This window comes from Geotrypetes seraphini, chromosome 4 (assembly GCF_902459505.1).
Source record: "Geotrypetes seraphini chromosome 4, aGeoSer1.1, whole genome shotgun sequence".
Taxonomy (NCBI): Eukaryota; Metazoa; Chordata; class Amphibia; order Gymnophiona; family Dermophiidae; genus Geotrypetes; species Geotrypetes seraphini.
This window is the reverse complement of record NC_047087.1, coordinates 122,240,817-122,267,861: the sequence shown is the minus strand read 5'-3', so window position 1 is coordinate 122,267,861 and position 27,045 is coordinate 122,240,817. Positions and strand designations below refer to the sequence as shown.

The 27,045-nt window shown below is 41.9% G+C and overlaps 1 protein-coding gene across 4 annotated transcripts in view; it reads right to left on the bottom strand.

Moving 5' to 3' along the window:
* ATP6V1A (ATPase H+ transporting V1 subunit A) overlaps window positions 1-27,045 on the bottom strand; it is a 176,318-nt gene that overhangs the window by 26,885 nt on the left and 122,388 nt on the right. For all 4 annotated transcript variants that reach the window (XM_033941981.1, XM_033941978.1, XM_033941979.1 and 1 more), the window contains 2 exons: window positions 22,004-22,067; window positions 5,128-5,331 (listed from right to left, as the gene is read on the bottom strand). In XM_033941981.1, the coding sequence (XP_033797872.1) occupies window positions 5,128-5,331; window positions 22,004-22,067 (268 nt within the window). The remainder of the gene's footprint in view (window positions 1-5,127; window positions 5,332-22,003; window positions 22,068-27,045) is intronic.

Genomic DNA, 27,045 nt, shown 5'->3' with positions numbered 1-27,045 from the left:
TGAAGCAGTGCTTGAGCTTCCTGAAGAAGGGTGGTCTGCGATGAATTGGAAGGATACTCTCTTGGAGGAAGATCTGCTGGAATCTGGAGGAAACGAAGAAAGTATCCTTCCTTGAGGATAGACAGCACCCAGAGGTCTGATGTAATCATCTCCCAGCGGTGGTAAAAATGATGGAGACGACCTCCAATAGGAAGGGGAGAGGACAGAGGCAGAATGATGTAGGTTATGCTCTGTATTAGATGGTCAAAAAGGTTGAGAGGCCTTAGACGCAGCAGGAGTCTGAGAATTTTGCTGCCTTTGCTGCTGTTGTTATTGTTTCTTAGGAGGTGCTCATGTATAAGGAGCTGCTCTCTGTGGAAAACGCCTTTGATAAGATGGAAGAGGCCTGAAGCCTTTAGAGGTAGCAGGTTTAGGCTTAGGACAAATAATGGAAGCAAACAATTTCTCATGTTCATACAATTGTTTAGAAGCTGCCTCGATGGAGTCATTAAACAATTCATTGCCCTGGCAAGGGATGTCGGCCAGACGATCTTGAAGATTGGGGTCCATGTCTATAGTGCGGAGCCAGGCAAGCCGGCGCATTGCCACTGAAAAGGCAGTGACCCTCAAGGAAAGCTCAAATGCATCATAGGAAGATTGCAGGAGATGCATGCGGAGTTGAGTCAGAGTGGTAATCGCATGCTGAAAACCTAGAAGATGGTGTTGAAGAATATATTTAAAATATTCAGACAGTGTGTCAAGCAAATGTTTGAAATAAGAAATGAAAACAAAATTGCAATTAAAAACTCTAGTTGCCATAACAGAATTTTGATACAGACGTCGACCAAACTTGTCCATGGTCCTGCCCTTTCTTCCAGGAGGGACAGTGGCATAAACTTTGGCGGGATTGGTCCTTTTCAGAGAAGACTCCACGAGAAGGGACCGATGTGATAACTGAGATTTCGCGAAGCCTTTACAGTGGACCATCCTGTAACAAGATTCCAGCTTTCCTGGTACAGCAGGAATGGAATAAGGTGTTTCAAGATTCCGCTTGAAAGTTTGAGAACGAAGTCTATTAATGGGCAATTTAAGAAACTCCGCAGGAGGACGAGACATATCCATTTCCCCTAAATACTCCGTAGAGAATTTGGAATCAGAGTCCAAAGTAATATTCAGGTCCTTACTCATTTGACGTAGGAAAGAAGAAAAAGATATCTGCTCCAAGGAAGGTTGACTTTGAGGGGAAGAAGGTGACTTCGAAGCAATTCGCAAGGCAGAGAACAAAGGTGAAGCTTCTCTGGAGTACTGACATCCGAGATCTGAATATGCAGGTGTAGATGACTCACTGAGAGAATGGATAGAATCCCTCGCAGGAGAAGTATAGGTGTAAAGCTCTGGAGGTGGTGTCCTCAACTTCGGAGTCTCGAGGCCTGGAGAAACGAGGTCTGTCTCGAGAAGTGGATCTGTGCCTCGATGGATGCCTCAAATGATGTGGAAAACTGTGCCTCGAACCAGGCAGGTCTCGCTGTCGAGGAGTTTTCGCCCTATGCCTCGGAAAAGGTGACGCCTTATGCGAGGAAGGAGGGCTGGAGCCCGGAGATCAAGACACCAAAAGGCAATGAACTAGTGTGTAGAATCCTGTCAAGGCACTCCCAAGGACTCGACTCCTTGTGATAGTGCTAAGTGCTTAGAAGCAGAATCAAGGCAGGAGTATATTTGGCAAGTATATTATCAGACTGACGATCCAAAATGGCCTGGATCATAGCCTCCAAATGTGATACTGAGACTTGAGGATCTGGTACATTTGGCATGGCTATAGTCTCCAAGGAAGAGGAGGAAGAATGACTCTGACTTGGAGACATGTTTCTTGGGCAGTTTGATAACTACTGCTGGTACCTCACCTGAGGGAGGCAGCGAGGCAAGCATTTTATCAGGAGAAGACTTAGCAGATTTGCTCAAGGACGAAGACCCGCTGAATGAGGAGGGTTTGATTAAGGTCGAGGCAGAAGGTGGAACCCCATTGAGAAGCTTGACAGGATTCAAGGTCAAGGTCAAGGACGAGACTGGGGAAAGTGGATCCATACCGCCAAAGAGTTTTTCCACCTGAACTCGATGACGTTTGAGGGCTCGAGGTTGAAGGGTAGCACAGTGGGCACAAGACTCCGGACGATGGTCAGGTCCCAAACACTTAACACACCACCTATGTGGGTCAGTAAGGGAGATCGCACGCTGGCAACGGAAAAACAGAAAAATAGCCTCAGTGAGATCGGAGCCCGCAGGCTGAGGCCGCGAGGCAGGCCCCGCCATGACAGAAAAGAAAAATCAAATTAAGTCTTTTAAAAAAAAAATAAAACACACAAGAAAAACACAGTGACCCTGTAATAGAAATAAAACACGAGCCGCGGTGAGAGAAAGCACGAAGTAGAACTGAGTCTAGTGCACAGCGTCGAAATAGGACTTCTCAGCTCCATGGAAAACTGAGAACTGAGGAGATGCGCACCCTGCATCGGGCGGGAAGGCACTCATACATGTGCAGTGCGGCAGTCATGAACTTTCTAAAAGTTCTTCAAGCAAGTCTGCTTGCAAAGCTATTTGCATCCGGGCTCAGTGGTTGACGTCGCCCATATGTTGAGAATAGGCTGCCTGCTTGTCCTGGTATAACAACACAATTTGAAACATCCTCCAACAATTGATCAGTTGTGTCTCCACACATCTTTTCTATTCGCCGCACGTTGGTGTTTCTTGACAATTGTACATCTTGAATATAACTGGACTATGTCTCTTATGTCTGTAGATTCATCCAATTGGAGTGAGAAAGCAACACAATTTGAAACATCTTCCAACAATTATTCAGTTGTGTCTCCACACATCTTTTCTATTTGCCGCATGACGGTGTTTCTTGACAACTGTACATCTTGAATAGCAGCTACAATCTCTTTCTTATTTTTAAATCCTTCAAAAAGATTGTCAGCTGCTTCAAGAAAACAATCTTTTACAAATTCCCCTTCAGTGAAAAGTTTGCATTTCTTTGCGATCAGGTTGCTGACGTTGAAGGATGCTATGGTTGCATTGACTGAATGTGAGCTTGGCTTCGCCATCAACTGTTGCTGAGTAGCCAATTTCGATTTAAGTTCTTTGAGATAAGTTCAGTTTACAAATTTCATTTTTGGGTGGAAAATTGGCATCAAACTTATCGCTATGCAGAGCCTTATAATGATGCCTTATAATGATGTTCCAATTACCCTTTTTTGGCAAGGATACTGGGGCGTTACAAATTAGACAACAATACTTGTCTTTCACCATGATGAAGAAGTAGTCCATTTCCCATTCATCATGAAAGTAGTAGGTTTTGCTCTTCTTTGGAACACTCATCTTCGTTATACTAGGGGGGCTGGATGTAAGAAGGCCAAATCTGCTAAGTTAGTATAAACACTGGCTGAATCTGGTCCAAAACTGTCACTGTCCCAAAATATTAAAGATCAACAGGAACTGAAAACCTCTGGATGATGTGCAATACAAGGACTGGAGATGCAAAAACCACACATGTAGTTCTAAAAGTAAAAATAAGAATTCATCATACTGGCACCAATAATCAAATACCACCAATCATCAAAAAACTCAAACACCTGTCCAGCAAACTAGATAAAATCAAATACTGCCAAACATGTTCAAATACCACCACACACGATTTAATAAATTCTGCACACAGTGTAGAATCAAAGCAAAGGCAAGGCGAAATAAAATTGCAATGTAGAATCAATGCAAAGGCTAGGCAAAATAAAATTGCAGAGGTAAGCAAAAGTCAGTAGTTTGAACTAATTGGAAGGCAAGTTAGAATAAAATTGGAAAAGCCTGCCAAAATCACCAAATTCTTGACACTTTGCTGTGTCTGCCCGAAAACGTTTAATGAAAGCGAACTATAAAGTGACCAATGACAACTACATGACACAACTATTAACATAATATAACATTGTGCTTATAGACTGCATTATCAAAAGTTCTACGCGGTTCACAAAATATTAAAACATTAAACATAATCATGTAGTTAGATGAATCAAGTGGTCAGGTACTTGAAAAAAAGATGAGTTTTTAGCTGTTTTCTAAATGGTAAGTGTATTCAGCTATATGGCAAGTATATTCAGGTATAGTCCGGTATAACACACTTCTAAGGGGTGTTGGGGCGGGGGCAGAAATGGGTGATTCTGAGAGGCAGGAGACGCTGGGCCTGTGGCATATCAGCGCAGGGCGCGGGCAGTGGCCCCCTGGGGTACCCACAATCTATTGGCACAAAAACAACAAGCGCCCCTAATACACCTGCAGGCAAGATCCCGCAGGTAGGGTAAAAAAACAGGCAAAGGATCAGCAGCGGTGGCAAGCCCTCGGCAGACGATCTGCCAGCACAAGCTCTCTCCTAGCGACTGGGTGAGCTGCTGGAGAGATGGAGTCAAATGGGGCTGGAAATCTACCTCTGACCCCTCCACAATCTACAGGTAGATCATGATCTACCTGTTAGTCATGTCTGGTATAGGATAATATGGGGGTAGAGAGTTTAGGGGGAAGGGAGGTGGAGTATGATGGGTGTTTATTTATTTAACAAAATAATACATTAAATGTAAAAGTAGTGTGAAATGTTCATAGAGTTGATTGTTGAGTGCTGTAATATAAAAATCTGTGTAACGTATATTGGAGGATAATGTTTAATAAATACTTAAATTGGTCAGATTAAGGTGTAGATAGCATTCCACTGCATTTGGTTTTGATTTGTTCAGATTTGCATCTAGCTAGCAGTTCTGCTCAAGTTCCAACTATGTGCAGATAAAATCTACTGGTTTTCAATATCCATTGCTTAGTGAACTCCAACTTTCTGTTTTGCTTTCCCTCTCCAACCGGATATATGTAGGGCCTATTATACTAATATATCAATTGTGAGATATAAATTTTAACATATCACTCTTGTTACAGTATCCCTACTATTTAGACTATTAGCACTAATAGTAGTGCCTATTATACTAAATTGATTTTTTCTCATTTTGAGTTAAGAAAAATGCTTAGAACATAGGGCCCTTGGTTTTTATATAATGTCCTACTCAGTATGCTTTACAATAAGAATACAATAAATTGAATAGAAAAATTTATTTTAAAATCCACCTTTCCCACAAGCTGCACAATCTCAGCTAAGTCTTCCTCCTCCTGTAGGATCTCCTTGGCTTTGGTCCTCAAGGGGACAAACTCAGGGAAGTGCTTGTCATAGTATTCATCCAGGGCACGTGTATACTTGCTATAGCTGATCAGCCAGTTAACAGAGGGAAAATGCTTGCGCTGAGCTAGTTTTTTATCCAGACCCCAGAATACCTGCAATACAAGTGCTACACGTTAGCAAAATATTCAGTCATTCTACCAGTATGAAACTCACACAGCAATCCTTGAAATATAAATGCATGCTTGTGGAGAGGAGGCAAGAAGTTTCCACATTTATTTCAACTTAATATACCATTTAGGGAAGTGGTATACATTCCTAACATGTTCAATCATGTTACTGAACGTCCATATATAAAATGGGAATTCAATAATTTATCTAAGTGGCTTGGAATATTTGACAAACAGTAATGACTATATATATATATATCAGTGTTCTCCCCAGAAATTTTTTCCAGCCGGGTGGCATGAAAAAGTAGCCGGGTGGGGCGGGACAGGGAAATTTGGTGCTGGGGAAAATTAAGGACTCCTTTTACTAAGCTGCAATAGCGTTTTTAGCGCGTGCAGAATTGCCACGCTACACGGCTAGAACTAACGCCAGCTCAATGTTGGTGTTAGTGTCTAGCATATGCGGCAATTCTGCGCGAGCTAAGCGTGCGGTAAAACCGCTATCGCAGCTTAGTAAAAGGAGCCCTAAATGTGTACTATTTGTATTAGTTAATTATTATTAGTTATTTTCCAATGCTCAATATGACTTAAGGTTTGACACTTGTTCCATAATTTTTTATTAAATTTAAGAAGTATTCAATTCTAGAAGTGAATAATTAGATATTTGCCCTCTTTCAAATGGTATAGAGCAGCGTCTCTCAAACTTTTTAAACTCCGGCACACTAAACGGAGCAAATGTTTTTTGTGGCACACTAAATGCAGCAAATGTTTTTCGTGGCACACTAAATGCAGCAAATGTTTTTCATGGCTGGAAAAAATTTCTGGGGAGAACACTGTTGCCTTTAGTTTTCAAGGTCCAATCACGTCAAAGACTGATGCTTATCTGGGCAGTTGTATAATAAAAAGAATGAATAAGATAACATGAGAAGTGAAATTGTCATGAATCAGAGGAATACATACCCTGTAGGTCCTAAAAGCAGGCTTGTGGATTAGATATAAACTATGAAGGCAGTGGTGTACCTAGCATATGTGACACCCGAGGCCCATCATTTTTTTACACCCCCCCCCATCTGTATGAAAAACATGATTTTTAGTAAGAATCCACACGTCACACAAAAGTGTACCTAGGAAAAGGCAGCATCTTGCATATTGCAGTGAGCAGTATATCAATACACCCATTGTAAAACTAAACAAGCCAGACTAGTACAAATCAATCCTACACAGTCAATCCTAACTGAAAACCATGTCTTTCGAACACACCTTCGCCTAGTATGGAATATGTAATCACAAACTAACCCCTCTCCCTTTTACAAATCTGTAATGTGGTTTTTAACCATGGTGGTAACAGTTCAGACTCTCATAGAATTCTGAGAAATTACCATCATGGCCAGTGCTAATAAAAAAACTCTACAGTTTTGTAAAAGGGGTGATAAAATAGAAAAATGTAGACAAAGGTTAAATTGAACTACCAAGAAGCTGGACTCTGCATACAATGCAACACCACAGAAACAGCGATGCATCTTCCCTAAAGCAAAAAAATAAATAAATATAATTTTTTTCTACATTGTCTTCTCTGGTTTCTGCTTTCCTCATAGTCTTGACACTCTCTTCCTTTCATCCACTGTCTACCCTCTCTCTGCCCCTTCTATATGGCATCTTCTCTCCTTGTATTCCCCTTCCATCTCTCCCTTCACCCCTATTATTCTGGCATCCATCTTCTTCCCTTCCCTCCTTCAATGGTCTGGCATCTCTCTCCTCTTCTTCCCTTCCCTCTCCCACACCCCCATGGTCTGGCATTTCAATCTTCTCTCCCTTCCCCCCACTTCCATCAGCATCTGCTCCCTTTCTTTCCCTCCAACCCAATTCCATCCAGTATCCTTCCCCCTTATGTCTCTCTCTCCTTTCCGTGCACACCAATTCCATCAGCATCTGCCCCCTTTCTCTCCCTCCACCACCCTTCCATACCACCCTGACCTCCTTTTTCTCCCTCCACCACCCTTCTATACTCCTCTCTCCCTCCAAACCAGCAAGGTCCCATGATGACTGCTTCTGTTGCTTCTGCCTCTGTAAGATGTAAGTGACATTGGAGGGAGTGGGCCTGCAGACGCAGGGAGTTACGGCAAGGTTCCGCAATGACTGCAGCTGCCGGTCCTCCCCTTCCGACGTCACTTACGTCTTCCGGAGGCAGAGGCAGCAAATGCAGTCATCGTGGGACCTTCCTGCACTTCAGTGCGGCTGCCGACCCTGCTTCAGAATAAGTACGGCAGCCGTGCTGAGGTGCAGGTGCCATTTAGAGCAGCTTGGAAGGTTCTGGATCCAGCCGGCTGTGTACCCCCCTAGGGCTGGCACCCGGGGCGGTCTGCCACTGTATGAGGGGACAAAAAATAATAGAAAGAATGGATAACTTGACCGATTTTAGACATGTCATACAATTATAACCACAAAAATACGTCATAAAATCTCTTCATCTCCTCCCTCGGCACCACTCTAGACAACCTAAATGTAACATCATTCAGCTACGCAGATGACATAACTATTATCCTCCCCTTTGAAATCCAAGATCACACCTCAACAGGACACCTGGAAATAATTCTGGATGAAGTAGAAAAATGGATGACAAACCACAAACTGAAACTAAACTCGGACAAAACCAAATTCCTAATGCTAGAAACGGACAAAAACCCATCCATAACAGACCTAGAAATTAAAGCAACCAAATACCCAATCCAGACCTCACTCAGAATCTTGGGAGTGCTGATAGACAGATGCTGCACTATGCAGACCCAGATCAACAAAACTACCCAAAAAGCATTCTTCACAATGCGCAACTTAAGAAAAATAAGGAAATTCTTTGACAAAGAACACTACAGGATAATTGTACAATCCCTGGTACTAGGTCTCGTGGACTACTGCAATATCCTTTATCTCCCATGCCTCACAAACATGATCAAAAAACTTCAAACCGTTCAGAACACAGCCCTTAGACTAATTTACTCACTCGGAAAATTTGACCACATCACCAATGCCTACCTAGACTCACACTGGCTACCGATTCGAGCCAGAATTCAATTCAAACTATACTGTCTACTCTTCAAAGTAATTAACGGTACTGCACCCACCTACCTAAATGACCGCCTAAACCGTAACCTTCCAACCAGAACAAGAAGAACACTGACATCATTCACATACCCACCACTCAAGGGTACTCACCGCAAAAAGCTTTATGATAGCCTCCTGGCAACACATGCTGCAAAACTCGAACCTTCCATCACCAAATTGTTAACCACAACATCAGACCTCAAGACATTCCGTAAAGAAATTAAAACACTGCTGTTCAAAAAATATATACAATCTACCTAACCTCCCTCACCCCTTCCCCCAAGAAACCAAAACACTGCCGTCCAAAACATCTTCCGATGTTATTAAGTCTTTACTATCATTCTGTCATTAAGTCTCAATCCTCAAACTGTATTCTCTATTGTCATGTACCATCCTGGAAATGTCCAGTTCTCTTCTTATGTAATCCGCTTTGAACCGCAAGGTACAAGCGGAATAAAAATCACTAATGTAATGTAATGTAATGTAATTCTAAACTCAAAAGACTCCAGACGAAAAGCATACTATAGAAATGAAACCAAAAAAGACCAAACCCATAGTACTAAGATCCAAATGCTAAAATCGGACATGTCCATTACGAAGAGACATGTGGATCACCACTAATTATAACGAGTGAGTCTTTAAAATATGAGATGGTAACGGATAGCCAGACCTGGTGAACGGAAGTGACAAATACTGGAGCCAAAACCAGACCACCGTGATGAAACTTGAATATGAATACCTTGCATTTCTTGGCGTTGAAGCCCAGCTGCCAGGTAGATGACCAACGTTCCAACAAAAACAGGTCCTGTGTCATACTATCGTATAAATCGTAGCCGCTCACTATGTTACATAGTTTGGCGTTGTCGGCGAATAGTGTTATTTTACCTTGAAGCCCCTGAGTCAGGTCCCCTATGAATAAGTTGAAAAGGAGCGGGCCCAAGACTGAGCCCTGCGGTACTCCACTTGTCACTTCTGACGTTTTAGAGAGGGTACCGTTAACCACCACCCTCTGAAGTCTACCATTGGCTATTTTTTGGGCTTGCGAGCTACTTTTAAAATGACCAAGTCAAAATGATCTACCAATAATAAAATTTTTTTAAAAAACCACAAAGCACACTGTACGCAGAGAAAATGTTAATAATCATTCCTATTCCGGGGTTTTCTCAAAGAGGTCAAAGCAGATGACTCTATGCACTGTCACCTCACTAACAACCATACAAAAATAGACAAATTTACCCCCTCCCTTTTTACTAAACCACGATAGCAGTTTTTAGCACAGGGAGCTGCGCTGAATGCCCAGCGCTGCTTTTGACGCTCATAGGCTCCCTGTGCTAAAAAACGCTATTGCGGTTTAGTAAAAGGGGACCACAGTGTAAAATATAGACAGCAGATATAAATTCAGACACATTTTGATCAGTAACTTTAAAATAAAATCATTTTTCCTACCTTATTGTCTGGTGATTTCATGAGTCTCTGGTTGCACTTTCTTCTTCTGACTGTGCATCCAATCTTTCTTCCCTTCTTTCAGCCTGTATGCTTCCTCTCCTCCTGACCTCATTCCCCTCCCCCCCAACTTTTTCTTCCTCTCTTCCTGCCCTTTCTTTCTTTCTCTCTTCATGCCTTCTTTTTTTTTTTCTGTTTCTCTTCCTGTCCTCTTACTTTCTTTCTCCTTGCCCTCCTCCAAGCCACTGCCAATGTCACTGCCATCGGGGAACAGGCCCCAAAGCCGCTGGCCGCCGCCCCCCAAGCTCTCCCTACTTCGGGCCGACCAGCATTCTTCTCCCCGAGGTCAATTCTGCCGTCGGAGAAGAAGGCTGATCGAACCAAGATCACAATCGATTGGGGGAAATGCTGCCGGGTCCTGCCTTCGCGGAAACTGAAAGTAAGCAGGACCCGGCAGCAAGAAGAGCAAATGGAAAGCTTCACGGACCTGTCTCCCACCTTAGCCCATAGCGAATTTATGCTTCGGGGATCTAACATGTGCGTGCCGGCTTCCCTTCTCTTCCCTCCCCCCCCCCCCCCCGGACATAACTTCTGGTTTCGGAGGGAAGAGAAGGGAAGCCGGCACACACACATTAAAGCCCCGGAGCATAAGTTCGCTACGGGCTAAGGTGAAATCATCAAGCCGGCTTTTTTTTTTTTTTTTTAAATGTTGAGCAGCAGCGGAGGCAGCAGAATTTAGCTGGGCGGTCATCTAAATTACCCGGGTGGACCGCCCAGCTGAAAGGCCCTAGGGAGAACACTGTATGTATATATAAATATATATATATATATTGTGGCGGGGCCGGGGGTAAGCCTAGCGCTGGCAACCCAGCTCCCGCCCCAGGCGTAAGGACCAAGCGCTCCCAGGAGGACTTCCGCTGGGAAACAGTGAAATAATTGATGGAGGCTGCGTTAGTGGTAAAGTTCAGCTTTTCTTTTATTTCCCTCAGTTTACAGCACTAGGGTTTCAGCAGTCCCTCTGTGTTGAGGAGACTCAAACAAAACATACTTTCATACAGTCCAGCCTGATATCCAGGCAGAAAAGCCAAAAATAAAACCAAAAACGTTTTCTCCTGATTTTGCTTTTTCTGTTTGAAAAATCGTTATGAAGCTTTAGCACTGTCCCACCTGAAGCCCAATGCCCCCACTACCTCAAGCTCTCAGAGTAGGGCTAGGGAACTTTATCACCCAACCGTTTCAGACTGCTGTTAGTCCCCTCCCAAAGTTCCTGCTTCAGGGTTAAATTATATTGGGACCCTAAGTTCCGTGCAAGCTTTCTGAGGAGGTTAATTACAGGTTCTCACCTCCTTCCCTATCTTCACAGGCTTTCCTCTCGGGCTCTAAGTAGTTCATGCATACTAGTTCACAGTTAGACTAAGGGAGAAAGAACGCTACTTCCAAACATTCACTTTCATTCCCCTCCCCCATTCATACCTCGTTATCTGTGACTCACCTGGAGTTCCCATGCTGCAAGATTGCATTCCATGTCACTGCTCTCAGATAACGCCCTTTCTAATTCCATTAGGGAATCACCATTCTCTGAGCCCTGGTAAGAACTCCCTTCAGGGCCAGCCAACGAACAGCCCTGTCCTGGAAGTCTCGCTACTTCCCTGCACTGCCGTTGAGGAGTTAGAAGTCTGGTCACTCGGGAGGGTTGTAAGACCAGCTGTGCCTTAGCTAAAGTCTGGGACAGAGACCTCTTGGCAGGCTCTATCCTGCTTAGTGCAGCCTGGCTCTTCCCTGCAATCCTCCTTCCAGTCTTCTCCCCAGTATTCTCCACAGTGTTCGTAATCTCCTCAGCCCTCCCCCCATTGTTTCCACCTGGGCTCATTTTATGCTGCAAGCCTAATCTCACTCTCCCTCTGGGTTTGTCCTGCTTGCTAGCCACACCCCCCTCATTAACCATGCCTGTGCTGGTTTTCTTTCTCAGAGGTTTTGTCAGAGCTTTGCCCAAGGAATCATAAAAGGAATTATAGTGCCCTAAACTAGACGTTATGGTTTCTGTCCTTGCCTCTCTGCCTTGCCCTGCCTGTTGGCTCTTAGTGATAGGCACAGGGATACTAGACAGTTTCCTGGGCTTAGGAATAGGGACAGCCCTTTGCAAGGCAGGGTTTAAAACCGGGTTTAAACCGCTGACAGGCACTTCCCTGTCACAATATATATATAATATATAGTCAATAATTTATCTGAGTATGAAAGAAAGTAGAAAGTGTGTTGAAACAAGCCTGTACATGTTGTGAAATGTCTCAATGTTACTCATGCACAGTTGTGGTTCAGTGCGAGTCTAACATTCCAAGAGACAGGATGTCAGAAGAGTCCTTGTGCGAATCAAGTAAGAAACTGCTAAAATTTCTCACAAAAGAAGGGAAAAAGACAAATGAGATCTATGAACACATGACTGCAGTTTATGGCGAGTCTACCCCATCATTCTACAAAGCAAAATTTTGGAGTAAGCAGTTTAAGTGGGGTAGAGAGTCCATTGAAGATAACCCTCACACTGGATGGCCTGTGGAAGCAACTTCCACAGAAATGTGCAAGAAAGTTGAGGATTTAATTTTGTCAGACAGATTAATTAAGGTTTCCCAAATAGCTGAAGAAATGGGCAATTTGGCAGGTAAATTTGGAAAATAATAATGAAAAGTTGGGCATATTCAAGGTTAGCGCAAGATGGGTTCCAAGAATGCTGACAAGGAAAACTCCCAGTAGACGTGCTGCTTCTTCATAACAATGTGCTGGTGCACACGTCACAACAGTCACAAGCTGCCATTCGAGAATGTGGGTTTCAGCAGCTGAACATCCACTGTACAGTCCTCACCTGGCTCCCTCGGATTATTTCCTGTTCCAAGTTTAAAGAAATCTCTCCATGGATAGCGGTTTTCAATTGAGGAAGAAGTCAATGAAACTGTGATGTCTTGGTTTGAAGATCAAATATAAGAATTCTTGTCAAAAGGGTTAAAATCATTGCAGGAAAAGTGAATAAAGTATATGAGGTTATCCGGGGACTACACTGAAAAATAAAACATAAATTTTATATTAGTAACATAGTAGATGACGTCAGATAAAGACCTGAATGGTCCATCTAGTCTGCCCAACCTGATTCAATCTAAAAATTTGTTGTTGGGGTTTTTTTTTCTTCTTCTTAGCTATTTCTAGGCAAGAATCCAAAGTTCTGCCTGGTACTGTTCTTAGGTTCCAATTACTGAAAGCTCCGTCAAAGCTCACTCCAGTCCATCTACAGTCCAGGGGTGTCCAATCTTTTAGCTTCCCAGGGCCGTATTGGCTGAAAATTTTTTTTCTGGGGCTGCACAAACACTGCAGCAAGACAGAGGAGGGAGCTGGCAAGACGGTAAACACCTGGGGGCAGCAGAGGAAAACACTGCATCACCCTTGACCGGGGCCGCACAAAATACTTCACAGGCCGCAGGTTGTACACTCCTGATCTACACCCTCCCCAGCCCATCCTCCACCAAATGCCCATATACAGACACAGACCGTGTAAGTCTGCCCAGTACTGGCCTTAATTCTTCAATATTTATTATTATTTTCTGATTCTAGATCCTCTGTGTTCATCCCACGATTTTTTGAACTCCATCATCATTTTCATCTCTACCACCTCTCTCAGGAGCGTATTCCAGGCATCCAGCGTCCTCTCTGTAATGAAGAATTTCCTTACATTGCTCTTGAGTCTACCACACCTCAACCTCAAATTACGTCCTCTGGTTTTGCCATTTTCCTTTCTTTGGAAAAGATTTTGTTGTACATTAATACCTTTCAAGTATTTGAACGTCTGAATCATTTCTCCCCTGTCCCTCCTTTCCTCTAAATTATACATATTCAGGGCTTCCAGTCTCTCCTCATACGTCTTTTGTTGCAAACCTCCTATCATTTTCATCGCCCTCTTCTGGACCACTTCAAGCCTTTTTGTGTCCTTCGCCAGATACAGTCTCCAAAACTGAACACAATACTCCAAGTGGGGTCTCACCAACGACCTGTACAGGGGCATCACCACCTTCGTTCTTCTACCGGTTATGCCTCTCTTTATACAGCCTAGCATCCTTCTGGCAGCAGCCATCGCCTTGTCACACTGTTTTCTTGCCTTTAGATCCATCACCCCAAGGCCCATCTCCCCATCCATGCTTATCAGCCTTTCACCTCCAAACATATACAGCTCCTTCTGCTTATTAATCCCCAAATCCATTACTCTGCATTTCTTTGCATTGAATTTTAGTTGCCAAATATTAGACCATTCCTCTAAATTTTGTAGATCCTTTTCCATGTTTTCCACTCCCTCTTCGGTGTCTACTCTTTTACAAATCTTGGTATCATCCGCAAAAAGGCAAACCTTTCCTTCTAACCCTTCAGCAATGTCACTCACAAACATATTGAACAGGATCGGCCCCAGCGCTGAACCGTGAAAGACTCCACTATTCACCTTCCCTGCCTCCGAGCGACTTCCATTAACCGCTACCCTCTGGTGTCTGTCCGTCCACCAGTTTGTAATCCAGTTCTCCACTTCAGGTCCTAACTTCAGCCCTTCAAGTTTGTTCAAGAGCCTCCTATGAGGAACCGTATCAAAGGCTTTGCTGAAATCTAAGTAAATTGCATCTAGCATATGTCCTCGATCCAGCTCTCTGGTCACCCCATTAAAAAATTCAATCAGGTTCATTTGACAAGATTTACCTTTAGTAAAGCCATGTTGCCTCGGATCTTGTAACCCATTAGATTCTAGGAAGTTCACTATCCTTTCTTTCAGCAACACTTCCATTATTTTTCCAACAACCGAAGTGAGGCTTACCAGCCTGTAGTTTCCTGCTTCATCCCTGTGACTACTTTTGTGAATATAAGGCATTCAATAATTTATCTACCTCAGTAGGAAAGAAAATAGTTTTCAAAAAAATGTGTTTTATTTTTCAGTGTAGTCCCCTGATAGCCTCATAGACTTTATTCACTACCCTGTGGCTACTAAAGTATAAGCACTAAGCAGCTCATCTGTACCATTTCAGAATGTACCTCTGTCTGCATTGCCTGATGCTGTCTGTAAAGTAAAAGGGAAGAAGGATGGTAGAGTGCAGGCTTTCAAATTATCTGGAGAACAATAATATTTAGTTGCTATCCAGATAACTTATATTACGGTTTCCCAAACTGTGGGTTGTGACCCTAGAAAGGCTTAAATGAAACCTATATTTGGGATTGCGACCTGGGCAGGGCCCTATATAAAGACATCATTGACCCATGCCTCTAGGGATTGTGCACTTTCTGTGACTCTGTGAATGGGATCAGGGCCACAGAAAGACTGATAAGCATATAGTGACTGCGCTATTTGGATATTCAGTGCTGCTACCTATATGGATAGCAGCACTGGAATAACTGGACTAAGTTAAATGGCACCAGTGTTTAACCTAACTTACTTAACCAGACATCATATTATCTCAGACTCTGCCCTGTGTTGATTTGTTGTTGTTAAGCTTGTTCTTTATTACTGGTTCCTTTTAATTATGCCCCAATTTCTTAATCTTAATTGTATTGCAAATTTTAAAACTTATTAAAAAAGGCATAATAGACAGCAGTGTGAGTCTGTGGAATAGTTTAGCTCAGTGGTTCCCAACCCTGTCCTGGAGGAACACCAGGTCAATCGGGTTTTCAGGCTAGCCCTAATGAATATGCATGAAGCAAATTTGCATGCCTATCACTTCCATCATATGCAAATCTCTCTCATGCATATTCATTAGGGCTAGCCTGAAAACCCGATTGGCCTGGTGTTCCTCCAGGACAGGGTTGGGAATCACTGATTTAGCTAACAAGCAATATGAACACACAAAACACATGTAGACAAGCTGGGATTCAAAACCAAATACAAGTTTCTGTACAGTTTTAGCTGGTTGGCACTGCAGCTCATTAAAAGGTTCACAGCAAAGTTTGAAGCACTGATGAAAATTTATGTCAAGTGAAAATTTCAGATATTGCAGTGCTGCGTACATGTGGCACTGCTGTAGAAATCAACAGCTGCATCATGCTTTCATCCCCTTGGATTTGAAAGGGCATATAATATCAAATGAGCTCAGGAAACAATGGGCCTGATATTCAGTTCAAGGGAAGCAGCAAACCCAAAAATTCAATGCCGGGGCTGCATCTGGCCACTAGCATTGAATTTCTGGGCTACGTTCAGCTGCGTTTGACATAGCCAGCCATTGTGCATGAAAACACTACACTAATGCCATTATTTGTCCCAGGAAGGCCTGGGAGGAAGGGACGAATATGAGAGTTTAGTGTTTACTTACTGTAGCAGGTGTACTCTGAGGTCAGCAGGCAAATATTTTCACAACTGGGTCATGCCATCTGACAAAGCCCAATGCGGACACTGTCAAGTATACTGTTTCTTTAAATTTTTGAGGCAGTGCCTCCATTGAATGAATTCAGGTGACTTCCCACCTGACCACGACGCATGGGACCATCAGTAGAATTAAAAAGCTCAAAAGTCAACTAGGGGAGATGGTGGGTTGTGAGAATATATGCCTTCTTTCTTTAGAGAACACCTGCTACAGGTAAGTAACTTTGCTTTCTCCGAGGATGAGCAGGCATGTTATTCTCACAAATGGGACTCTCCAGCTACCAGAATCATGACTCCTGTATACCTAAATTTCACAAATAAACCATAAGCCTGGCATAAAAGAAACCGTGGCTAGAGGGAAAATTGTAATTTAGGCACTGAACAAATTTTGCAAAACTGCTTATCCGAATCTACTGTCTTCTGGGATTTTGTTTCAAACAGTAAGGAACGGTAAATGTATGGATAGAGAACCATGTAGCTGTTTTGCAGATGTCAGTCCAAGGTGTGAAGCACTGCTTCTCCAGGATGAGTGTGTGGTTTTGGGAAGAAAACAGGCAAGAAATTACACTGATTGAAATGGAATTCTACCACTTTAGGGAGAAATTAGGGATGAGTATGCAGGAAAACCCTGTCAGGGTAGAACCTTGTGTAGGGTGGATGTGAAACAAGTGCTTGAAGCTCACTGACCTGTCTAGCTGATTTACGAGCTATGAGGAGCACAACTTGAGAAAACAGGAGAGAAGTGGCTCGAAAGGAGGATTCATTAGGATAGTAAACACAACATTCAAATCCCAAGCCACTGGAGGTGGTTTAATAGGAGGCGAGGCTTAGTATAGAACAGACATTTCATGAAGCGGACTATGAGAAGGTGAACAGAAATTGGCTTCCCATCTAATCTGAATTGAAATGCACTAATGACACTCAGATGTACTCTGTACTCTGAGTTAATCTATAATCTCAAATTAGACAAAGCAGATAATCAAGAGATAATCAGAGACTGATGAAAGTGAACAAAAGATAGGTGTCACAGCTGTAAATGTTCACCATGAAGAGAATCTTTTTCATCTGAAGCAGTAACAGGCATGCAGTCAGGACCTTCAAAGGACTATGTGACTCCCCAGCTCTACATTTATGCTTGTTTGCTTTATGCAATTTGATTGGTTGAGCAGGCTGCTCAACTTGGGTTGAGGCAATCGCTACTGGGGACAAGGACTAAAGACCTTTGGGAAGGGTGGGGGGAGGAAGAGAGATGCTAGACAGGAGGGAAGGTGGAAGGGAAGATCAGAGAGAAATGACTGGGTATGAAGAAAGGAAAGACAGGAGAGATACCTGATATGTATGGAGAGAGAGGATAATGGAGATGTCTAACATAGGTCAGGGAGAGATGGTCACTTTGATGACCCCACCAATCCATACACAATAGATCTTTTGAATATTCTTTCGCCTTTGAATATTCACCCACAAATAACAGTTCCTACACACACAGCCAATCATACTTTAGACATGGTTTTTATACCAAGTTTACAAAAATCTAACTTTTCTGATCTGTTGGTTTCTCCCACACCTTGGTCTGATCACTACTTTATAACCTTTAACTTAAACCTGTCAAAAAACACGCATATACATCTACCACTCAACACCAAAACAATTACCATCAGAGAATTTAATAATTTGGAGGACAAAGATTTAACCTCTTTTCTTGATCCAAACATCCTAACCTCCTACTCAGATTCTATAACTAATCAATTATCAGCTTGGAACACATCATTGACCTCTCTTCTGGACACAATAGCTCCATTAATCACAAAAACCATTCCTATTCGCAAGTTCATTAATCCTTGGTACAACACAGAATTACAATTGATTAAACAACAACTACGTTCACTCGAAAGAAAATGGCGAGCTAACAAAACTCCTGATAACCTACAAAAATATAGGGAAACAGTTTCAATATATAAAACCAAAATTAATCTGACAAAAAAATCTTACTTTTCTAAAAAAATTGAAAAAGCAAAAAATTCCTCCGTACTTTATAACATTTTAAAATCCATGGACCCCACAAATAAAATAAAAACCTCTTTGCACAAATCTTCTCTAAAAGCCCAAGAATTAGCCGACGCTTTCACCTACAAAATAAACAATATACGCAATTCTTTTACTCAAAACATGTCCACAAATACTATTATGTCTGATCAACCAACCCACATACCAACAGCAAAATGTGCAAACTTTAAAATTCCAGTATTACATGAGATTGAATCTCTGTTTTCCCAAGTGAATACAAAAAGTTCTCGTTCAGAATTAATTCCACCATTCTTTTTGAAAAAATTCTATTCACATTTTGGTCCTTTTATACTGTCTATCATCCAAAACAGTTTAATTACGTCTACAGTTCCACCTCAATGGAAGTATACATCAATTACTCCTATCGTTAAAAATTACAAAATCAACATCAATGAGTTATCTAACTACCGCCCGATAGCTAACATACCATTTCTTGCCAAACTTACAGAAAAACTAGTATTTAACCAGCTTACGGACTTCTTCGAAAAAACAAACGCATTACATCCACATCAAACTGGATTTAGAAAGTTTCATAACACAGAATACTCTCTAATAGGTTTAACATCCAACATTCAATACTACTTAGACCATCATAGATCTGTCATCCTATTTTCCTTAGATATTTCGGCCGCCTTTGACACAATTGACCACGACCTACTGCTAAATAGACTTGAAGAAAAAGGAATAACCGGGAATGTCTTAAAATGGTTTAAATCCTATTTCAACAACCGAACTTCATCCGTCAGATTTAATAATGAAGATTCTTCTATCTTTACCTCAACTTTTGGAATCCCACAAGGATCCATTCTGTCTCCCTTACTATTTAACATTTTCCTATCTCCACTACTAGAAATCTGTCAGGCAACAGGTTTTATCCCATTTTCATACGCGGATGATATTCAATTGATTCATCCCGTAGATCCTGAAAGCGACACTGACATCTTCTCTATTAATCAAAAATTAGAACTAATACATAACTGGTTGCACTCAAACAAACTAGCTCTTAATATTAACAAGACCAAATCCATCCTATTTAAATGGAAAAAAGATATTTCACTTATAAAACCTTTTCTTATTAATAATATACCTATCAGCACGGAACCCATAGTTAAAATTCTAGGAGTATTATTTGATAATAATTTATCTTATCATGAACACATCTCCTCCATTGTTAAACAATGTTTCTTCAAACTTCGACAGATAAGATCTATTTCTAAATTTCTCTATCCTTCCTCTTTAAAGATTTTAATCCATTCATTCATCATAGCTAAAATCGACTACTGTAATGCCCTATTTTTAAATATCAGCCAAAAAGAAAAAAGAAGACTTCAAATCATTCAGAACACGGCCATAAAATTAATCTATAATGCAAAAAAATTCGATCACGTCTCCCCATTACTAATAGATGCGCATTGGTTACCAGTTAACCATAGGATCCTCTACAAACTGATGTTCCTAATCTTTAAGTCCCTCACATTTAGTGAACCACAATTTATTTTAAAATCACTTATCCCATACAAACCCCAAAGATCTTTGCGCTCATCTAATCAAAATTTATTAACTGTGCCTTCTTTAAAAATCATTGGAACGAGAAGAGCTGACATGTTCACTGTTGCAGGCCCACAATGGTGGAATTCCCTTCCCCATTATATTAGAATAGAAAGTGATATCCTAGTATTCAAAAAGCTTTTAAAATCTCATTTATTTAAGGACGCCTTTGATCTATAACTAAACTTATGGACGTCTTTAACTAATTTTTAATCTTCTAAATTGCTGATTTGGCTCAAACAAATATGCAAGAAATGCTTTGAAAAATTTTTACCCTACCTTTCGTTTTCCCTGGTTTTTTTGTTTTTTTTCCTCTTCCCCATTGTAACTTTACCCTCCTTCCCTATCTCTCATGTCAGTCACAATTGATTTTATTGTAATTAGGTTAAAGTTTCTTTATTATATTATGTACATCGCCTAGAATTCTGAAATAGGCGATTCATCAAATGTGAAATAAAACTTGAAACTTAAACTTGAAACTTGAGATAGACAGAAGCAGTAAAAAGAGCTAGAAGACTGGATGACGAGAAGGAGGGATGACATTTGATAAGCAGACAAATAAACTGGAGAATGCTGAACATGAAAAATCAATATCTGAGGGGAGAAAATAAAGAAAATAGTAATAGTTGGGAATCATCCTTCTCAGATACCTTTTACTCCTAGGCCTCGTCGTCTTACGTGTTGTCCTATTTCTATTACTGGCAATTCTCTTGCAAGGTATCCGTAAAGAGGACACAGAAGTGCCAGGCTGACCAGCTTTCTCCACTCAACGTCAATTCTAATGTCGGAGAGGAAGTTCCAGGCCAGCCAGGCAACGATGTAGAAACAATCCAAAATGCTTGTTTCTTCGGGCTCACAGTCAGACCAGAAATTGCACTGAAACTTCAAAACCCCACAGCTCAACACACATCAATGAGGGGAGGGAAAATGCAACCAGTGTTTTCCCTCAGGACCAACACAGAGTCACACAGATTGATCTCCAACTCCGGAACCCATCCAGGAATGAGCCTTGATACCAGGGCAACGGTCCCTGAGCCTCTGAGAGTAGGGTTACCAGACGTCCAGATTTACCCGGATATGTCTTCTTTTTAGAGGACTATGCGGGTGTCCGGACAGTCTCCTGGACTGGAGAGAGTTTGTCCGCATTCTGGACTCACTCTCTCCAGTCCAGCCCCCACCCCAGAAATAAATATGGCTTCTCCCATTGGCCTGTCCTCACGCCCACGTAACTCTTCCAGTACTGCAATTTCCAAACTTTGGGCAGCTGACAGCCAGCAGTGCTAACAATATGATCCTGTTGTGGTTGGCCTGCCCCAGAAGCCTTCACTCTGCAGCACCTTTTTGTTTCCGTGAAGTTTGAAATTGCAGTGCCAAGGAGGTACTTGCGGACACAGGGGAAGCTTGGGTGGAAGGATGGACATAGATAGAGAGAGGCTGCATTGGGGGGTGGAGTAGGATTTGAGCAAGACTAGTGGGCAGCAAGAACAGGGCAGGGCACTTTGGGTGGAGCAGGGGTGGGGTCATAGGCGGATTGGGTCATATGTCCTCTTTTTTTTTTTTAGTTTACAAATATGGTAACCCTATCCGAGAGCGTTAAAGCAGGCTGGCTAGATAGGATCCCAGTAAAAGGATTGCCTTCCCAGCTACAGACTTCAGCCACAAGAGTCTGTGTCTTCTCCCAAGCAGAGCTGCCCCACTAGCGACCTCTGGACTATCGTGAAGCCTCAAAATTCAGATAAAAACCCGAAAATAATAAATCAACAGCAGAACAGATCAGAAAGACACCTTCCAACTTGTTTGTAGAAGGAAAAAAATTGAGAAACTACAACACAGCCCAATGAGGCAGGAGGCAGAGCCGAGAGAAAAAATTGTAAATGATTCTTTCTACACAACTCGTGACTAGAGGTGAATAACCACTGGTTCAAGACTCATATGCATTTTGCACTATAAATGACATGTTCAAGGACAGCTGTAAATTAGACACCTAAAAGTCAGTATTCCGTACATTTATATGCACCATTGGTGCATCAATATAAGTGACTTATTATAAAATTGCCTTAACAATGATGTTTTTACATGGTCAAGTCCCTTATAACATTATCTTCTTATTGCTGAAAAATATGCCAGAATAAATCATACCTGAACAATACCAAGAGTGGCTGATGTCACAGGGTCAGAGAAATCACCACCAGGGGGAGAAACCCTGAGAAAAACAAAGTCAAGTATCACTCAGCAATCAAAATCTTTAAAAACCAATGGGTCAATATTCATAAGCTGCAGTTGGTTTTTTGTTTGTTTTTTAAACCTACTATTTTGGAGTCTAATGGGTTCAGGTGTACAGCAATTTCTTTTAAATTGTTGAGTTTCCTTATAATCTTTACATTGCATACTAGCTGATGCCCCGGCGTTGCACGGGTATTTAATTATAGCAATAACACTGTAAATGGATTCAAATAAAGATACTTTATAGTGGTGAATGAAATTATTTTTTAACAGCTTTATAAAAATTACAATATTCAAATTATAATGTGAAATATTTGACAAAATGAATACAATACAACTAACACAAAACTTGATTATAAACAACATTTTTAGTTTCACCTCCAGGAGCAAGAACATATAAATTCATGGGTGAACCCACCCTTGAGCAAGCAACATAGAGTTGTCCATGGGAAAAACAGGGGGATCTTAAATCCACTCCACAGTATGTAATAGTCTGTCCCTGTGATTTGTTGATTGTGATAGAGAATGCAAGTCTCACTGGAATTTGCAATCTCTTAAACTGAAAAGGAAGATCTGTTGGAATAAGTGGCATCCAAAAGTTTCAGTATTGATTTAAACAACTCAATATGTGGAAACTCAGGTTGAAAAGAAACTCCGTGCAGTTTTTTCCCGGTTCAGAATGGAACCTGTGTTCCTAGTTCAGCATATGCGAGTACTCATGTAATGTAATAACATTATGAACTGGGGTGCATGAAGGAAACAGTTACAAACACAGTTAGAACATACAAACTCTATATGTATGGTGTCCGTGGTAGAATAGAAACGATGTTCCTAGTGGTTATAGTGTCATTGAAAGTGTTTTATAGTTGGAATTACTGTGAGAATGGCAGCTTTTTACATCCTTTCCATTGACATGAATGGGTGAAATCTGATTTTATGTTTGTAGCTCTGCCCACATGTGCAGGTGGGCCGTGAGACCCCCAGAACATATCACCCCAGGTAGTGAGGGATCTGCATACCAAGTTTCGTTCAAATCGGTCAAGCCGTTTTTGATTTACTGTGAGAATGGCAGCTGTTTACATTTTTTCCATTGACATGAATGGGTGAAATCTGATGTTCTGTTTGTAGCTCCGCCCACGTGTGCAGGTGGGCCGCGAGACCCCCAGAACATATCACCCCAGGTAGTGAGGGATCTGCATACCAAGTTTCATGCAAATCGGTCAAGCCGTTTTTGCGTGATCGCGGCACATACACACACACATACATACACACATACATACCTCCAATTTTATATATAGATAGATGGAGTATGATTGAACTTTATTTCCAATGCAGTGTTCATAGTTGTATAGTTTTGCAAGCTTTATAAATAATTCATAAACACAGATTTGATCTTTTAACGGTCAATTTTTTTTTGTAATTGTTTATTTTTGCAATAATCTGATTTTCAAAGCAGCTATCCATTTAAATGGTGCTATTGAAAATCCACATACAGTTAAACATCTGTGTGGAACCATTTTAAAAGGTAAGTTATCTGTTTAGATGCTTCAATGGATAACTTTTTGGCCATCTCCAATACTCCCCTTAAACAGGAACTGACCATTTAGGGGTTCATAAATTAATGGTTTGTATGTGCTGTCTGTTGTAGGGCCTAGAGCAGTGTTCTTCAACTGCCAGTTCGTGAATTGGTGCCAGTCCACAGAAAATTCCTGCTGGTCTGCGCAGGGCCAGCGAGACTGATGAGATACAATTTTATTCAGGTCTGCGCAGGGCTGGCGAGATCATGGGGAGCCTCTGACAGTGGCTTTCTCCCCTCCCAGCAGCTGTCGTTATTTGCCAGCGCAGCGATTCACGAAGGCAGCCTTGGGGCTTTTGCTGAGTCACAGCCACCTCTGATGATGCAACTTCCTCTTTCCTCAGAGGCGGCGCGACCCATCAAAGGACCCAAGGCTGCCTTAGTGAATCGTTGCGTTGGCAAGTACGAAAAGCTGCTGGGAGGGGAGAAAGCCACTGTTGGAGGCTGGGAAGTTGCTGGGCAAGGGGAAAAAAAGGGACAGCTGCTACTGGACCTGGAGGGAAAGAGAAGGAGAGATGCTGCTGGGAGGGGAGGAGGGAAAGGAGTCTGGGAAGCTGCTGGACAAGGGGAAATAAAGGGACAGCTGATACTGGACCTGGAGGGAGGGAGAAGGAGAGATGCTGCTGGGAGGGGAGGAGGGAAAGGGAAGGGAAGAGAGTAACTCCTGGACAGGAGGAGGAGGGAAGAGGGAAGGAAACAGCTGGCAGGGAGATTAGAGGAGGGGAAGGGGAGAGACAGGAATGAGAAAGTAGAAAGATTGATTATGGGAAGGGGGTCAGCAGAGAAATAAGCAGAGAGGGACAAAGATACTAGATCTGGTGTAGGAGAGATAAAAATGAAGAGAGCAGTGAAGAAGGAATGAATCATGTAAAAAAGAGAGAGGGGGCGCAGACTGGATGGAATGGGGAGAGGGGCATAGAAAGAAGGCAGATACCATATGGAAGGGGGAGACGGCAGACAGTGGATGGAAGGGGGCAGATGCTGGATTGAAGAGACAGAGAGGGCAGATGCTGGAAGGAAAAGAGTGAAAAGAAGATGAAAGCAGAAACCAGAGACAACAAAAGGTAGAAAAAAATAATTTTATTTCTATTTTGCGATTAGAATATATCAGATTTGAAATATATATCCTGCTAGAGCTGGTATTAGACATAACTGGGGACTGCAAAGCCCTGGCAGTGCTTCTTTAGCTTCCAGCTGGCTTAGGGCTCTCTCTGACCAGGGGGCAGTTACCCTAGTTGCACTCCTCTAACACTATTCCTGTCATGTGTGACTGCGGTATTCTGTTAGCATGATATTTCTGGGTAGCATTCTGTAAAAATTTGGCTTATTCAGTTTTCTTGATAGTAGAGGGGATATATATGAAGGAAAGAGGAGACAGGGGTTTTGTTGATCCTTGCTCTGTATTATTTGTATTTATAAAATGACAATTGTACAGAATATTGTTTCTTTTTATACTTTAATAAAATGCGTTCAATATAAAATCATAACTGAGGCTTGTGTAGATTGGATCAGATGGTTTGCGGGGACTGAGCTCGCGGAGATGGGGTGGATATGGGGTTTTTAAATTTCAGTCCTAGTAGTTTGCCGGTCTACAAAATAATTCTTTTATTTCCGCCGGTCCATAGGTGTAAAAAGGCTGACGAACACTGGCCTAGAGCACTTGTTCTCAATTTGTCTTCAGTTGTGATACATCTGACAGACAATACTGATGTATGTGACAAACCTAACATTAAAATTCCTAGCTGAACAAAGCATACCTACATATTTCATTGTTTAATTGTAAGTTTAGTATGAATTTGCCTATCCCATATATCAGTCCCAGATTTCTCACTTGTCATATAACAAAACAAATATACTAGGGTAAATCAAAAAGTAAAGGCAAAATATATTTAACGGCTTTAACAGAAGTAACTGTGAGCCATTGAAAATATCACTTTTCTACACAGTCCCCAAGATCAAGATGCAAGATGACACATGTGTTGTATTAGTCAACTAGTTTCTGCATTCCTGCACAGAAGATTTTTGGCTGTTCCTGAAGCCAGGTGAGCACCACTTCCTTTACTTTATCATGCATTTGTCTTTTGCTCTCCAGGTCGCAGTGATGCACCCATGTCTCGTCGCCAGTGACAGTTCTCTCCAGAATACTCAGATCTTCTTCATACTATCTTAGGAACTGGGTTGCAACCTCCACACACTGTTGCTTGTACAGATCAACACGCTGTTTGGGAATCCATCATGCGCAGACTTTCCTGTATCCCAAGTCATCATGCATTATGGCAAATGCAGATCCATAGCTGATATTCAATCAAGCCTTCCGCCCTGTCAGTGTGCTCTTGTGTGCGTGATGTTGATGGGTGACCATCACAACCTTTGTCGGTTACACCTGTTCTCACTTTAAATCTTTTTACTCACTCATAAACCTTTCATTGATTCATGGTGCTATGTACATACTGATTCAATATATGATGGTGAGTTTCCAAAGGTTTTGCTCCCTTTGTCCAAAAAAGCGCACTGTTCTTCGATAGTGCACTCTTGCAATGGAGCGTCCATGTGGCTGCCACACGACTAAAGGCCGAGCATTGCATTGTGCATGGATGAACTATTCAACAAGCAATGTACAAGTACATATGTTGTGTTTTATTAGCTCTGTTCTAGTTATCACGTAATTTAACAATTGCTTTTCATTTTTGATTCGCCCTGGTATATTCAAATTCTGATGTCACCTCAGAGCAACAGCTCAAAATCCCTCCACTACCAGATACTATGAAGCAACACAAAAACCTGCAAATATGCTACTCAGAATCTATGGACAGCAGACCTGCAACCTTTTTAGTTGAGTTTGGAGGGAGCAGCTATCATCGGGAGTAGTGGGGAAGCAGAAACAGGGACCAGTTATGGGAATTTTCCAAGCTTGCAGGAACTGATGGTTGTGAAGGAAACACAAGCTTACAGTTTACACCAAATATTTTGTGACATACCTCCCACCTCTTGGGTACACATTGGTTGAAAACCACCAGCCTAGATGAATAAAATGGGCCCTGTGGCATATAGCTTATACAAATGCATAGCACACTGTTAGTATATGACCATCTTAGGGGACAATTCTACAACTTGGTGCTTCCAGTTAGGCATGTCAGTGCCATATTCTTAGCACCAATTCTATAACAGAATCTGTGTACCAAGATGCTATTATAGAATACTACTGAAACCCAAATTGGCATGTCTACATTTAAGCACACTGATTTATGTCAAATCAATGGCAGGCACAAAGGCATGCCTAAGTGTGCCATGCTATGCATATAACTTTTGGCATTCTATAAGTTATTTGTATAACTTGAAGACATGCCATGCCCCTCTCATGCTCTACTCATGTGCAAGCCCC